Source organism: Accipiter gentilis, chromosome 4 (assembly GCF_929443795.1).
Source record: "Accipiter gentilis chromosome 4, bAccGen1.1, whole genome shotgun sequence".
Lineage (NCBI taxonomy): Eukaryota > Metazoa > Chordata > Aves > Accipitriformes > Accipitridae > Astur > Astur gentilis.
In genome coordinates this window covers 17,496,912-17,512,925 of record NC_064883.1, presented here as the reverse complement: position 1 = coordinate 17,512,925, position 16,014 = coordinate 17,496,912, and the positions used below count along the sequence as shown (strand labels likewise).

The window sequence follows — 16,014 nt, the reverse complement described above, 5'->3', positions numbered from 1 at the left end:
TGCTTGTGCGTTGAGCTTTTGCTTTACCTATTAAATTGTCTTTATCTCAGCCCACGAGTTTTCTCACTTTTACCCTTCCAATTCTCTCCCCCATCCCATTGTGAGGGAGGTGAGTGAGCAGCTGCGTGATGCTTAGCTGCCGTCTGGGGTTAAACCACAACACAGGGGAAAATTAAGATTTAACATAACAGGTATTTGAACTGATCGCTATATTATTGACATGCTGTTTTGTCCATAAGCAGAAAATTAAGCCTAACAGATAAAACACTTTAATCTCAGCTAAAGGCCAGGAAGCAGAACTAAACAGAAAGCAATAGTAACAATGCTGAACAAATGAATATACAGCTGAAATGAATACACAGTTGAAGTGAAAAAAATTATACCAGCTCAGTTTGCTGCTACATTTTACACTTTCAAAGTGTAAGTTTGCCCTAATCATTTGCATGTAAAATCAGAAACAGAAATTCCACTCTGGAATTAATTTACAGTTTACAGTTCTATTATATTATATTTATATATTTATTATTCATGATTAAAGAGAAATGGTAAATCATTCATGTAGGAATTTTGATTTCTGTCATCTTCAGATATCAGTTCTTCAGGCAGAAAATTAAGAGAAAGGCCACAAGTCTATATTAGTTCCACAGCAATACCTAATACACAAATATTGTTAGGTAAAAATCTCGGAATTTTTTTTCTTTTCCCTTCCCCCCCCCCCCCCTCCCCCCCCCCCCCGAGAGCTGTATCATGGACATTTGGCTGGCTGGGTTGATATCAGCTTTGGGTGGGTTATTACAGCAGCTGCAGCTTGTCTGAACACAGAAGCTTGATGGACCACAGCCAAGCAATTGTAATTAGGAGCAAGCAGTAGGAGAATCCCGGCGGTGGCCCTCCACCACCTGGCCACTTTTCAACACAGAGGAAACCCTGCACTCCTGAGTCAATCAGCTCCAGGAGATGCCAGGAGCTGGCACAAGAGGCAAGACAGACGTGCAGCCCAGCAAAGCTGCTGACCAGCTTGCTGACACAAATGGGTAAACCCCATGAAGTAAAAATTGTTTGTGTAGTATAAAGAGTTTGACTCACTGAACAGACAAAATGCCTGTATTGGTTCACAAATGTACTGCTTTATAGAAGCCTACGTGCTAGTTTGTAGTAAATATTTGTGAAAATACGCTCATTGCATCAAGAACTTTCTGAAAACCCACAGAAATGAGAACAGAAAAGGATGGCATTTTTGTCCAAGATGATCTGCCCCAACAAAAATATTTCAGAAAGAATAATTAATACTGCTGTAGAATAACACAGTATTTAATAATGAATAACTATTTCATAGATTCAAATTCAATGGTCTTAATTCTCTGGTCTTTTTCAAAGGTTATGAATTTAATCTTCCTAACCTTTTTTTTATTTGTTAGAATGCACTAAGCACTAATAGGAATTACTGCAAAAATGCTTTTATGCTTGTGTCCTTTATAAAGCATAAAGAATTGGCCATGACATTCAAAGCGTGTATATTTGATGTAACAATATCTTACATTCCGATAACATGGTAGCTGTGAGTAATCACCAGGTCCCATACAAGGATTAGCACCCTGTGGAATATGGGGTATTACAGAGTCTGTCTGTAACAGAACATATTAGAAAAACACCTCCTGTTAAGCTTAAAAGAGATAAGGCATAAAAAATGTGGGCAATATTAAGCCAGTCATCACTTTAACTTCATGTATGGTTTCAATGTAATAAAAATTCAGGAGAGACCTGCACTGTTTTTAAGAGCTTTGCCAAGTGTATTAAAATGTTATTGGAATTATGTTTAAGTTAGACCATTAACATCAACTTAAAGTCTACTGATTTTTGTTAATTTTCCTTCAATTTTCCTTGGAGTAGAAGAAACGAGCCAAAATTATATACATATGCTTATCTATCTATCTACCTACCTACCTACCTATCTGCCAGTATATAAAGCCTCAGGTTTTTCTGATAAGCAAGCAGCATATGTATTTTCAAAGACCAAACCTGACCATTTTATAATCTGACAATTCAAGTGCTACAATTGTACAAGTATCTGTTTTGGTGTTACACTAAGAGATACGCGTCTACTCCATGACTAGTTACCTCTTTATCAGCGGAAGACACAAATGGGAGTTTGTAACATAAAAGTAGGCAAAATGGAAAAAAAAAATCCAAACAGATGCATATAGAAAATGTATAGAAATAACTATTCTTTTCAGCAAAAACTCTATGTCCTCCCTGCCATTGCTTTCCCAGCTATTACATGTCCTCTGTCAGAAAGAGATGTGTATAAGCATTCTGCCAAAAGTGACTGCTAATCTAACTCCTTTTTTTCTTAAAATCTGTCTACTCACACACAATGGATAAAAATTACCTTCTTGACATGAAGAAGGACAAAATGTCCAGTCACTGAATGGAGTCACAATACAGTCCTTCCTACAGGGAAGCAGACAAGGCCTCACTGTTTCTGGTCGGAGGCTCTCAGGGCATCTAAAAAAAAAAAAAAAAAAAGAGAAAGAAAAAGAAGCATTATCAAATAAACCATCATTCTGCAGTGAAGTGGTGAATCACAAGAGGTACTGAATGCCTGCAGGCACGCGAGCAGAGTGCTAGTTGCCCAGAATTCACCAGGATGGAGCACAGAAATAAAAACTATTAGCATTTAAATATATCTGGTGAAAGCAAGCCAAAACTGGTGCATTCTGCACCTGGGATTTAACTTGAAAAAAAATCATCATTCCTCACTCACCGTTCCAGACTCTGCCTTTTGAGTGTTATTTTCAAGCTTCCAAATGATTATGAAGAAAAGCCATCTAGTTTAGCTTAGCAAAATACATTTTTTAGCTCTTCATAAATTTACCAGAAGCATAAACTCTGGAAGGAGGCATATTTAAACAAGATAACACTGCTAACCCAGGAACAAATAGGTATAAACTGGCCATGACTATGACAAAAAACAGAAAAGGGTTTGAAACTGCCAGATCAATGAGACTGTGAAAGACTGTCAGAAGGGACAGAAAACCTCACTTGTTTTAGGAAGAGGCTTGATGAGCATATAAAAGGGATTATTGGACTGCCACATATGGGACTCATTAACCCAGGTCATTTTCCCCATTCTGTGTTCCTATTTTTTTTCACCAAAGACAAACAACTCTCTGTGCTTCAATATTTATTTTCAGGATGATGCAATAACTCTTGCAGAAGTACTGCAAATCTTTAAAATAATTTCAAAATTACTATTGCCCTAAAAGCATACAGACTGTGGACCGTCAGAGGAATATGTAAAAAGGTAAGAACAACACCACTTCCACATTTTGGTGCTTTTGGCTCATTACAGAAAAAAGTTACTATGACTATCTTTTCCTCTTGTGGCTGCTGGGCATCTGGGACCAGAGATATGTCACACCAGTTTTATATTTGGATTGGACCAGCTGGGGAAGCTTGGCTTGTGTGAGGCATCTTTCTTGCCATGCTGAAAGGAGCACAAGCAAGTTTAATGATGAACTACCAAGAAAATGTCGTCTCCATGGTCAGTGAAGAACTATGCCTGTGCAATATGGGAGAAAAAGCAATGGGAAAGGAGAAGAAAAGTTGAGTTGCAGCTTTAGGGGAACATATTCTTAAGCAATAACACTTGCTAGTTCATGATTTCCATTGGTTGCCTCTACATTTTTGTGTCAATTCACATAAACTTCTCAGAGCATGATCCATTACTGTGAACCAGCACCAACTTCTTGGTGCCCTGTTACAATGACAGCTCCACCCTTTCCTTTTTCTCCCCTAAAATACCAACATGAAAGAGCGTGAAATATTACAGCTATAGCAACATAAATCTCCATCACCTCTCCATAAGCTCTCTCTACATTTTTTAAGTCAAACTGTGCCTTGTTTCTATGTGATTCATAAAATCAGATTATATATGCACAGGTATATTATATATGGTCAGATGCACTTGCATCTGTGACCAATCACATAATTTGATTACGTTTTCAGAAATTTTTTCCAAGGTTAAAATTAAAAACACTTCTGAAAAGTATTGAACATTGGCTTACTAATTGCTTTTTCCTTAAAGAACAACAGTAATTATAAGCATACAAAAAAGTCTGAATTATACATATTCATTGTTTCACTGAGAACTTCATCTTTCAGGAGCAGTGAACATTACAATTCCTTACCAGATCCTTGGGCAAGGCAATTAGTTCAATTAGAACACCATTTCTATCTTTTATATTGTTTGTATTTAGTATATGTGGCTTAAAGTATTGATTTTTTTTTCAGTCCTTACTCAAGGTCAAATTAAACAGAAAAGATACAAGCTGAAGTCTGTAACTTGTGAGGTAGATAAGGCCAATAATATTGATTGTATCGTACCACAGTAATCCTTTTTATTAAGGGGAGTTTAAAACAAGGTTCCTATTTATAATTTCATGTTAAATGTCTGGGTCTTTAAAAACGATTCAGTGATTTTGATGTGACAATTTGAAGGAACAACCAAGACTTTTTTTTCTAATTCCACAGGATTCATTTATGACACAATAAAACAGTCCCCCTCCCAAAAATTTAAGGTCAAAACAAAGGCAGATACATTAACAGCAGATTTAAAAAGGAAGATAAATCATTAGAGGGGTTTTTTATATGAAAAATGAGTAGCAAATAAAAGATATAATGGTATTGTGACTGAATGGAACAGCAACTTAATGCAGATATACAACAATTTAGATTACTAAATGTGCTGGTATTATTCCCCATATTTCCATTTAAAGTAAATTAGGAATAAGTCTACTGCTGAATAAAGCAACAAATGGCAGGCACCGTGCAAATATTTAGTGTGAGAATAGCTGCCTCATGAACTTTCTAAATGACCTTTGCTATCAGCTTTTCCAGCTTTGAATCTGTCTTGAGTAGGATATATTTACAGACTGCCAAACTGTATGAAGATATTATCAAATGCATTTTACTAGCAGCTAATCTGTATTTAACCCTGGTCATGTATTAAACTGTAAAATTAAATCATTGGGCCAAAGGAATCTTTTTAAAAAAACATGTATATGGGGAAAAAAAACCTCACAAAGGTTGTCAAACTAATGTTCAAACTAATGTTTCAAATTAATGTCCTGTCAAAGCTGCACTATGCTTCACTTCCTTGGTCTGCTTCTGAGAAGATGCACTTACATAGATTGTACTGTATTTAGATCCAAAACAGTATTTTAGCATGGAACTGCACTAGTCCATAGAGTGCACTGCTTGCTTGGAGGTGCCACAAGGATCTTGGAAATGGTATTGCACTGCACACCACACACATACCCCAAGACTTTTATCTCAACTCAACCTGATGATGGCAAGAAGCCAACTGGATTTAGTATTCAGTCAGCTGTCAGCAGAATCACCACTGTAAATATTGCCCGTAAAAATCAATAGTGAGAAAGGTATTATATAGTCCTCCTGTAGCTTCAGTTTTGTATTTTTAAAAGATTATTCCCTCAAGAGAACAGAAAGAAGGGGGTCTTTTTGCCTTTGCATGCAGTCATTGGTGACATAAAGCAGCAAAATCCAAAGATAATTACAGCATGAAGATATTTTTTAAGATCTTTACTTTTTGGGGCCCACTTGTCCCACGTTGACTCTCACACAGATGACCTTTCTTGTCTGCATCCCCACGGAACAGGTGGCCTCCCCGTTCCAGCTGGCAGAGGAGTTGAAAGCAGAGACAGACGTATCCTCTATGCACTGTCCCCATGGGCCGGTCTGCCAATGATACACAGTGCAAGAGTGTTCGTTACAGCTCCGTGTTTCCTGTAGTGCACTACTATTTGGGCACTGTATTCCTCCTGGAACAATAAAACAGGGCAAAAGTTCATGCGGTGGAAGGATACAAAGTGTTTTATTAAAAAAACCCAAACAAACACTTTGAAATCTTAGTAGTTAGGTATTATCACTTTGACTACATGAAAGAAATGCTGTTCCTTTTTCCTTCTCTTCATATGCCCACTATTGACTTTAACACACTTCAGTCAAGAGACTACACAGAACACACTGTACATGGACAGTAAATGTAAATGTATACAATAAGGATGCCAAAATAATCATAAGTTCTATAACACACTAATGCACTTGGAGTAATCTACAGCCTTTTTATTTGGGGGGTTCTCTAAAAGAGACTGCAAGAGATCACACAAGGATGTGCGAAGGCTCTAGGCAGAAGAAACAGTTAAATATTCTAGTTATGCATGTGTAGGGACCACTGTTTATGTCTAATTCATGGATCAATTAACAAGATTTTTGGAGCTCTTGTCCTAGCTCCCAGTGGATATTTATCCATGTTACGTAATTACCAAAGAGGATGGCACAGCTGGCAATTTCAGGTCCAGACTGAGATAACAAACACCGTTGCAGGTTAAGATTAAAATGCATTCATGTGTCAATAATTGTGAAAAAAAGCTCAGATAACGCTATCTTTGTTGTGTCCAGTTTCAGATAGCATGTTCAATTTCTAATATTCAGGCACTTCAAAGCTAATCTGGCCTCCCAGTCCTCCATGAGTGAAGAAGAGGTCTTTCCTACCAGACTTGATCATAGGCTACTAGATGTCTAGCCCTGTGAGTAGACAGCATGTCTGCTAGATCTCTGGTGTTACTAGACATACCAAATCTAGGTTTACGAATTAATTTAAACATTCATGGCCCACACAGGAACAATACAACCCCTATCTCCAAGTGATGGAAATCCAGGGAAAATCTAAATAATATTTTAGTACTTCCCAGAAGACAAGAACAGTATGAAAGACAACTGAAAAAGGAGCTTTTTATTAGTTACTGCAGATGAGCTATACAACTTTTCTCTAAAAAGAAAAATACGTGCTCACACCAAGCACATCTCAGAGAGCATATTAGCCTTTGTATCCCAACACTGAACTTCAGGTTGACCTCCTGCTCTACAGACATGCAGGAGGGAATGGGTTTTAAGCACTCATCATTGAGAGAAATTAAACAAACAACTAAATGTAATCAAAGAAACGATGGGTGCTTCAAGTACTCCAACACAATTAAGTCCAGTGCCACATGCGCAAAAATACTTTCTACCCCAAGTTGCTTTTGTGGGATGTCAAGATCTGCAGCAAATGTGAGGAAAGGGCCATTCTAGTGAAACCACAGGACAAAATCCAAATTCACAAATTATTTCCGTAGAGACATTTTTAACTTCTGACTTTGGGCTAAAAATATTGATGCAACCAAGCAACAGTAAACATCATATTAACTGAGATGTCCTGCCAAAGACTAGCTAAACTTAAGTTTTGCAAAGGGGGATTAGAAAAAACTAAAAATGTGTGAATGTAATTAAACAATGACTGGAATTAAATTGTTTTTTGGCTCAGAATGGATGCAATTCAAGTCTACCAGAATTGCTTAAAATATATGTTAATATGCAAAGCATCAAGACAAAATGCATTTTCCTAAAAAAGGAAGAAAAAAAACAAATGGTAAACCAAAACCATGGTCATGTAATAAGTTTCAAAAAGTTATTCAAGCAGCTTCCTTCAGGAAATAAAAAAATCTTCCAGCTAACACCAGCAGACAGGAACATCAGTAAGGAAATTAGGTAAGTGAGTGTATTTTGAAGAGAAAAAAAATCCAAAGATAGTAAATTAACAAAGTATTTGGCATGGGAGACAAAACTTATCCACATGAGGAATTTAAACATGTTCCCCCAGTATAAGGCTTAAAAAAGGGGGGAATTTAGAAGAGATAAGGAAAGTTGCTAAATTAATTACTTCCATCTGATATTAGCTCAAGAAGAAACACAAGGGAAATACTTAAGCAAATTCATAAATTAAAGGGCATGGGCGGGGAGGAAGAAACATTTCCTCAGCAATGGATGCCATAGCCACAAGTTCCTAAGGCATTTGAGAATAAAGTGACAACTTAGATTCAGTTTTGACAGCTATGTGAGAATGTATATTCAGGGAAAAAAATGAGAGTGACATTGACTTGTAAATGAAGAACATTGGGGCATGAATGTCTGCAGCTCAGTGGGAATCCAGTTCTGTTCAGATTAAACCAGTAGTTAAAAAAACCTATGTAAAGAATGAACAAAAGGTGGAAATAATGTTACTGAAATATCAAACTACTATCACTAGTACCAAATGTTTGTAATAATAAAAAATATACTATTTATTTACAAATCAGTGTGCCATTCTCTCCAGGAAGACAGCATTCCCTTGTGCTCCCTCAAATTAAAATAGGTACAGGAAAAGAAGGGTTTGGAAAACTGGCAGTTAGAGATGCCCTTCACAACATCTGCGTAGGGGTAGCAAGATCAGGGCTGCTCAACTTCAAGAGCATTTCATCAAATGAGGACAGGTTTGACAGAAACATAAAAATTAATGAGTATCACAGAAAAAAATAAAATAAACATTTAATTTTATCAGAATACATGAAAAAGGGACATACAACACTAAATACATTTTATATAATACTGTTTAGACGACTGTAAATAACTGCTTGGCAGTACTAAAAATAATCGTTTCATGGTACAAAAAACAATTGGAGCTGAAGCATTTATTTTGGGGTTTGGATACTTAAGCAAAACACACTTGGAGATGAAAGGCTACTTTACAGAGGGACTTGCATATTACTCATAAAATAGCAGAGATAAGAGGGTAGTTTCCTTGACGCTTTAACAGAATTGTCATATGCTTAGACTGCTTTTCTGCCTAATTTGGAGCTGGTAGTGGGTAAGACATATTGGTCTAGGATATTCAAGGATTGGATTTTATAAGTCCTTTTTGTGACACTGTCTTGATAACTTCCAGATTTCAAAACACTTAAGATTTTTTTAAAGCATTTAGGATCGTTTTAATTAATCATGTTGATACCACTCATTTAACAAATGCATGTAATTTTATCCATGCATTTCAAAACAGCTGGGATAATCTTAAAGTTTGAGAAAACAGATGTGACTGAAGTGCCTTTTGTAATCTAGAGAGTGAGGTGTTACTCATTTCTTCTTTGCCATAGGAACGAGGTAGGCATTCCTTGAGGCAGTTGCACTTCCTGAAGACAGATGTGGTCAGTACATGCAAACTGCTAACATAAGAACAAAGACTGCCCTGTTGGTGTGGATCTCCTGCTCCAGTTTTGCAAACTTTCATGCCTCCTTACCTGGTGCAAATCAGTTATACAAACCAAGCAGACCTGTCCTATAATACACAGCAGGACAGGAGTTAGGGTGCACCCATAGGAGACGAGAAGTCTGTCAAGTCCTTTCTTGGATAGGATTTGAATCCCAGACCCCACACTACAAGCAGGAATCTGAACTGAGGGGCTCCTGGGCAAAAGGGGAAGCATGGCACTATCCTCTCCCCCAGCTCACGTTCACACGCAGGTGCCAGGTCACTTTGCAAGTCTAGCCTGACAATTCGGGTTCCTCAGTTCCAGAACTAAGTGGGTTTTTATTCCTCTTTCAGCTGAAATCAGTGAAAATTCATGAAAATCCCTGTCTTCTCCAAAACTGATCCTTTGGTGAATAAGCAATTTGCTGGGAAAACAATTACTCAGTTCTATGCTTTCAGATTTAATTACCAAGCACTCTTATTTCAAGCCAGGAAAATACAAAAAATTAAAAACAAACTCAAGTGTAAGAAGAGTAAATAGATTAAAAAGCACTAAGTATAACTCCTCTTTTGCAACTATGAAGTCAAACTGCACTGGAATTTTAACAGGAATAAAATTTTAAAGCATATCAAGCATAATTTGCCTAGAGGTGAGAAGAAACTCCTTTGATCCAGCTATTTCTTACAAGTTCAGTAAATCAATTTTGCAGAGATGAGAAGTACGAGCTATTGGCCCCGGTCAAACTGAATACCTGACGAGATGGACAACGGATATTTTATGCTATCTAACTCAGTGATGTTTAATAGTCTGTGATATATGAGGTCACACTAAATAGTCCTTCTGGCATTACACTTTGCTAATCTATGAACATACAATAGCCATAGTAAGACATTGCCATGCATATGCATCCCTGCCCTAAGAAAATATTTCAGACAAAATCGTCCTTCACTCCCATTTTAATAAATTAAGCTTTTAAATCAGATTATTTTCTTCTTTGTGTTTGACTGGGGGGGGGGGGGGGAGCAGTCAATCTTTACTTTTCCAAAATCAGTATCATTTACTACTGATAAAACTTGGAATGTATCCACAACATTAGCATTATGCTGTATGACACTGATTTGGCAGTGTCAATCAATGGCAGTATATAATCAATACAGAATCAATCTGCATATCTGCTATTTACTAAAAATTAAATCACTTAGTACATTTTAGTCTCAGGTCATGGCCTATGTAAAGTAGTCTTAGTGTGTATTACTAATTATCTAAGCTTTATTATAAGCAGGAAATAAAAAAAATAACAGAAACATTGAACAGAAAATAAACCAAAACCAGACAACAGAGACAGGCTGAGCTGTATGTGATGCCTTTACTAGACTTACACAGAACAACCATATGATGTATCAGGTAACATCATTATGTCCTTCGCTGTCATTTTATATTTTGAGACAATGACTTTCCTGAGTTTCTTACTGTACCATGAAGATGTATTTGACAGTGACACAAATGAGCTACCACTATAGGCAGGCTTACAGACAGGAAAATTTATAAATCACTTCACCTTTCAAACCTTCAAGCTGAGGACAATGATCTCAGAAAAGATATCAAAAAAGTTATTGTGACACTAGTTTCTACAAGGAGTCATCTCACAAACCACAGAAAGTCTTCATCTTGAGGAAAGAGACTCGTCTCTTTCTCTCTCCACTGAATGCAAGTAAATAAGCCCATCCCAGATGTATATGACCACACTGTGCTTGAGGTTCTGCAGCATATGGTTTGACCACAGGGAAGAGGGGTGTTCTGAGTGAGGAAATGCTGATGAGAGGGTGTACGGCCAAGGTCAGCTCCTGGCTTGAGCAGAAGTCAGTGTGATGCTGGAGGGGCAGTCATATCCCAGAGCTCATTAGAAAACTTTGTCACTACTGTAATTTACATATGACTTCAATTTTTCCTGTGAAGCTATTCTTGTCACCAAGGAATTATTACAATGCTACTGAATTATTCCTATTCTAAGTCATCCAAGAAAATGGATCATACTGTGGCTGTGTCCTTGTGGCCAGTTATGCTAACTTGATGGTTTACTCAAACCAATTCAACAGCATAGGTAGCTGGGAAGTAAGAATTAAAATAAGGTCTTAAGTGTGAACTAACATAGCTCTGTCACGGACAGTCATCTGCCAAGATTAACAAGCAAAATGACAGAATATAGTATTTTTTATTTCAAAGAGGAGAAACTGAACAATCACAGACAATACTTCGATAAGAAGCCATCTGAGATCCCAATAAAAGAACATATTTCATACATATTTACAGACCCTCAAAAATTTCAATGGGGTGTTCATGCTTAAGTACCCCAATGAACAAGAATTAAGCACTTCAGATTCTTTGATGGATTGCAGTATTCCTTGTATATGTAATGCCCGCAATGCTTTGATCTTCCTAGGCTTGTAGATTGAATTCTCCATGACTAGCAAGAGGATGCATGTGATCAAGGACTCAACAGTGACAAACCTGGACTCCTTCTGTCATCTTAGAAGCCAAGTTTAGCCTTATTCATAGATTGCCAACAGACTTGCACATTCTTTCATTAATTAATGTCCAATCCTGATATCATAAGAATTGTATATATTTATGTACAATATATTTGTCCTACTGTGTTCTGAATAAAAACTCTCAAGCATCATGGCTATATTATACAGGAATTACTATGAAATGGCTAACCTAACCTGGCCTGTCTCTCATACCAACAGTTCAAGGAAAGGTTCAAAAACTGAGAAGGGAAAACCGGTGGGACCATTCACCTGAACAGAACTGACAGCTACTTTCAGAACTCAGTTTTAATGTGTAAATGGAATTATTCGTCTTACCTTTATGAGACCTGGAATTTTTAGTTCTACATGATGTTTACAGAGTCTTCATTAACAGTAAGGTGCATTTTTTATAAACTCTAAATAGAACTGAGAACTGCATGTTTACCAAAAAAGGTTCATGTGGAGGTTCTTTTTTATATCAGCAGAATACAGACATTCAGATACATGAATATATTCTGTACCCCCAGAACATAAAATGACCTCCCAGCACCAAGTACACAATCAATGTTTTATGTTTTGGGAACACAGCTGATCTCTGTCATGCAGTTCTGGAGGTGAAAGTCATTCAGTTATTTGTCACGCAGCAAATGACTAAAAGGCATAAGAGACTTATGAGGAGAAAGATGACAATAACTCTAATTTCAGTAAAGCATAAAAAATAAAAGCTAAACATACTTTTTGAATATAATACAAACAAAGGTGAAAAGTACCTTCCAGCTAGAGTTGTAATGATATGCTAAGCCTTGGAAGGTTCTTTTATTTATTTATATATTTTTATTCTCTGGAGTTGTACAGAGTGCAAAGGAGCATGGTGTTGAAGATATCTGACCAAGATGTGAGTGAACTTCTATAAGCTAGGTAGACATAACAGCTTGTATCCTGAAAAAAAAGCACAGAATGATCTCATCTCGGGATAGTGGTAAAGAGGCCAAGGTTTGAGCAAAGCTGAAGCACTACAACTAGGTAATGAGTTAGCTTTCTCAGCAGTAGTTTAGGGATCTGTTCACTACTACCTGTGTGGTTTGAGACCTGTCAATCTTTGTGATCACTTAGTGCTCATTCTGATCATTGCACAACAGGCATAAATAAAATTCATACACCTAAAATCCAGGCTATGATTAACTGCTTTGCTGCATCTGCAGCCTTGTAAATTATCCTAAGTTGTGTTAAGTATCAAAGTTGGAATAAAATGAGTGCTTTTTAAAAAGAAGCATAAGAAAGTGGAATAGTTTTCTGGAGTAATTTAGGTTTTCACTTCTGTGGTATGCTTGTCAGGATGTTAAATTTGTGTCTCCAGTAAAACTGCATAAGCATATCAAAAATCTATTATCTTGACCTACATGGAAAAGCAAGAAGCACATGAATATATGTTTATTTGAATTATCATATGAAAATGTGGCTCTGTGTTTCCCTCAAAATGAGTCCATTTGACACATTATAAACAAAGGGACAAGATAAAACCAATCTTGTTTCTAATTTTAAGAGCATTTCTACTTTGTTACATAGATCCATTTAAGTAATTTATTATTTGAATCACCTACTAAAATCAGTATAGTTCTGATTGCCTCTTACATTTCTAGCAAAGGTCCCTTTCAGGGAAAAGGCTGAAAGTGTCCACTCTGCCAAATTTTTTTTTTTTTTTTTTTTTTTTTTTTTACAGTTACCCAAATTCTGGCAAATACACAGTAGACTTTTAGCAATGAAGTTAACTGTGTTTGCAAACGGAGAAGTGTTCTGATATACGATGAAGCCTGCTCCTTTCTTTTTCCATTTCTCAAACCAGATACCCTGTTTCACTACTTCCATGCCTTACAACTGTCACTTTTCAGCTAAATTTCATCTTAACTTGAAGTAATAAAATGCTTAACAGTTTTAAAGAAGAACTAAAATATGCATGTAAACCTTGTATATTGAAGGCATTTAACTTTACTGTCAGTAATACACATGAGTAAATGTTTTCCAAGAACTCTTTGGTGGCTATGACTCCTTGCTCCCAGTGCTGCACAAGGCATTTACCAGTTGGACCCTGGCACACCTGATGTGGCCGTTTTAGAACCATGTTACATATAGAATACATTGTCTCTATTACCCCCCCAAAATACTTAAGAACAAAACAAAACCAATTATAGGAAGCATGGAACATCATCAAAGAATAGCCATGAACCTATATCTAAAACCTTTTTCTTCTTCTTTATATTCCACCTATGTCTTCTCTTTGCATTTGCTGCAGATGCTGCACAAGGACCATTTGCATGAATGGAAACCATTCACATGAGTGAGGATTTGCAGGGTAAAACCAAAGTCTTACTATGAATAAAAATATTAATTGTGTAACATTAGTTACCAATTTGAGCTAAGAAGCTACAAAAGCCATTTGTTAGCATTTGAACCCATTAAAACTCTCATCTTTTCAGCATTCATACTTATATCCTTCCAAATTGGACCTAAATTAGGGTTACTAACAATCCTCTACAAATGTCTTTCATAAAGGCAGAGGTCTGCATAGGATAAATTGTTTGCCTTGTTTATTTTTAATAGAAAATGAGAAACGCATATATTAAAAATGAAAACTAATATTATGCAGAATAATAAAAAATAGCAACATTAACTGAAATAAGCAAGATAAAATCTCCTCTTTAAAACAGCTTTAGGTACCATAAGTAAATGTAGGATAAGCATTTAAATAATTTTTCTATATGTAAAAAAACCTAACTCCATCTAATAATTTGTTTCTGTTGATCAAGAAATTACTTTGACATTACAAAGACAGTTGAGAATTCACAGTCAAATAAGAGTCTGCAAGAATATGCAACCTTACCTTCACCTGCATATGCCAGAATGGAGCGGGCACGCATCTGCTTCCCTTCTGTGGTTTTGCCGGAGCAGGTGTGTGAGCAGGAGGACCATGCAGACCACATGCTGAGCACACAGTCCTTTGGGCATGGAGCTTCGCAGACAACTGGGATTGGGTAGATAGCATCTCTACACAGCTGCCTGTCAACCTCTTCTCCTGGGAAAGAAAAGGCCAGTAGCAGTCTATCATTTGTTAAATTAACTTAAAATGAGTGATCTAGCCCAGATGGGCACACAAATAAATTAGATTCTGTTCTTCTATATAAACAAGGTAAATAGATTTTTTTATTAAAATTACTTGTCTCCTCTGCCTTGGTTCTAGAAGACCATGCTTAAACCTAGTTTAATTTGATATTCTGCTGAAGTGAATGCCAGCCCGGGTGGTCTTTAGGCTTTCATTTTGTTAATACATATTTGATTCTGCAGAAAATCCTAATGTGAATAACAGAGTACACAATACACCTACAGAAAACTGCATACATGAAAATGCATGTACAGTAATCACCTAGTCTTCATCCACATTTGTGGGAAAAAGGCAAAAGTATCCTAACTTCCAGCTCATCCAGTTTTATAATCCAGAATTCATCCTTTGAATTGCAGCTATGCATCAAAATATGCAGAGTTGCAGTAAGCTGCAGTCAGAGTGTCTTGTTTGGTTAGAAAGATCTTCATTTGTTAGCAAACCAGTAACACATCACTTCTTGTGTCATGGAAGTATAAAAAGATCTATGCATTTGTATTCGGTCACATCAACGTATACATTTCATTATAATAAAAATATCCAGGTTGGTATAAATTGTTTAATAAAATACTAGCTAGTGTTTAAGTAGTAGGGCTGCTTTTGTTTTCAGTAAGGAAATTGTGGGAGCACTGTGTCCGAGATCTGTCTGAACAGTACCCTAATCACAAAGGGGTTAGTTTTGTAAGGTGACATATGATTTCCTGATCAAATTAGTCAATATCCATTGAGTGAGGAATGAATGAATGACCACATATTCTGAGGTCAATAAGTCTCACTGACAGTGACAAAAGCCTCAGGATAAATCTTCACTTTGGAGCAGATGATGGAAAAAATGAACTAAGGAGGAAGAAATTTTGATTCACTGTTTTAGAATTATAGTCTTGTTATAATACAAACCAATTACAGAAAGTGCTTGGAACAAAAAGCACCAGGAACTGAGCAGTAGCCCGATATATAATGCCAGTTAGCAAGGAACTGTGAGAAAGTTGCTTATAAGAGCACACCGGACTTCTGAGGCCCTGTTAATCACGTCCGATCAAAGCATGCATGGAAAGAGCCAGTTCATTCGTAAACATGAAACTTTTTTTTTTTTTTTAATTTTCTGAAACTCGTAATATTTCAAAGTATCTGAATGCCTATTGTGCTATGTGAACCTTGCTGCACTAGGGCATGAAACCTTCTGTTGAATTATGATTCATCTACTGAA

The 16,014-nt window shown here is 36.6% G+C and overlaps 1 protein-coding gene across 1 annotated transcript in view; it reads right to left on the bottom strand.

Annotated features, from left to right (window-relative positions):
• The window catches only part of THSD7A (thrombospondin type 1 domain containing 7A), a 300,146-nt gene that overhangs the window by 64,010 nt on the left and 220,122 nt on the right, over positions 1–16,014 (bottom strand). Inside the window, exons 9-11 of the mRNA XM_049799255.1 lie at positions 14,532–14,723; positions 5,609–5,843; positions 2,390–2,505 (exon numbers count right to left, since the gene is read on the bottom strand). Coding sequence (XP_049655212.1) covers positions 2,390–2,505; positions 5,609–5,843; positions 14,532–14,723 — 543 coding nt within the window. The remainder of the gene's footprint in view (positions 1–2,389; positions 2,506–5,608; positions 5,844–14,531; positions 14,724–16,014) is intronic.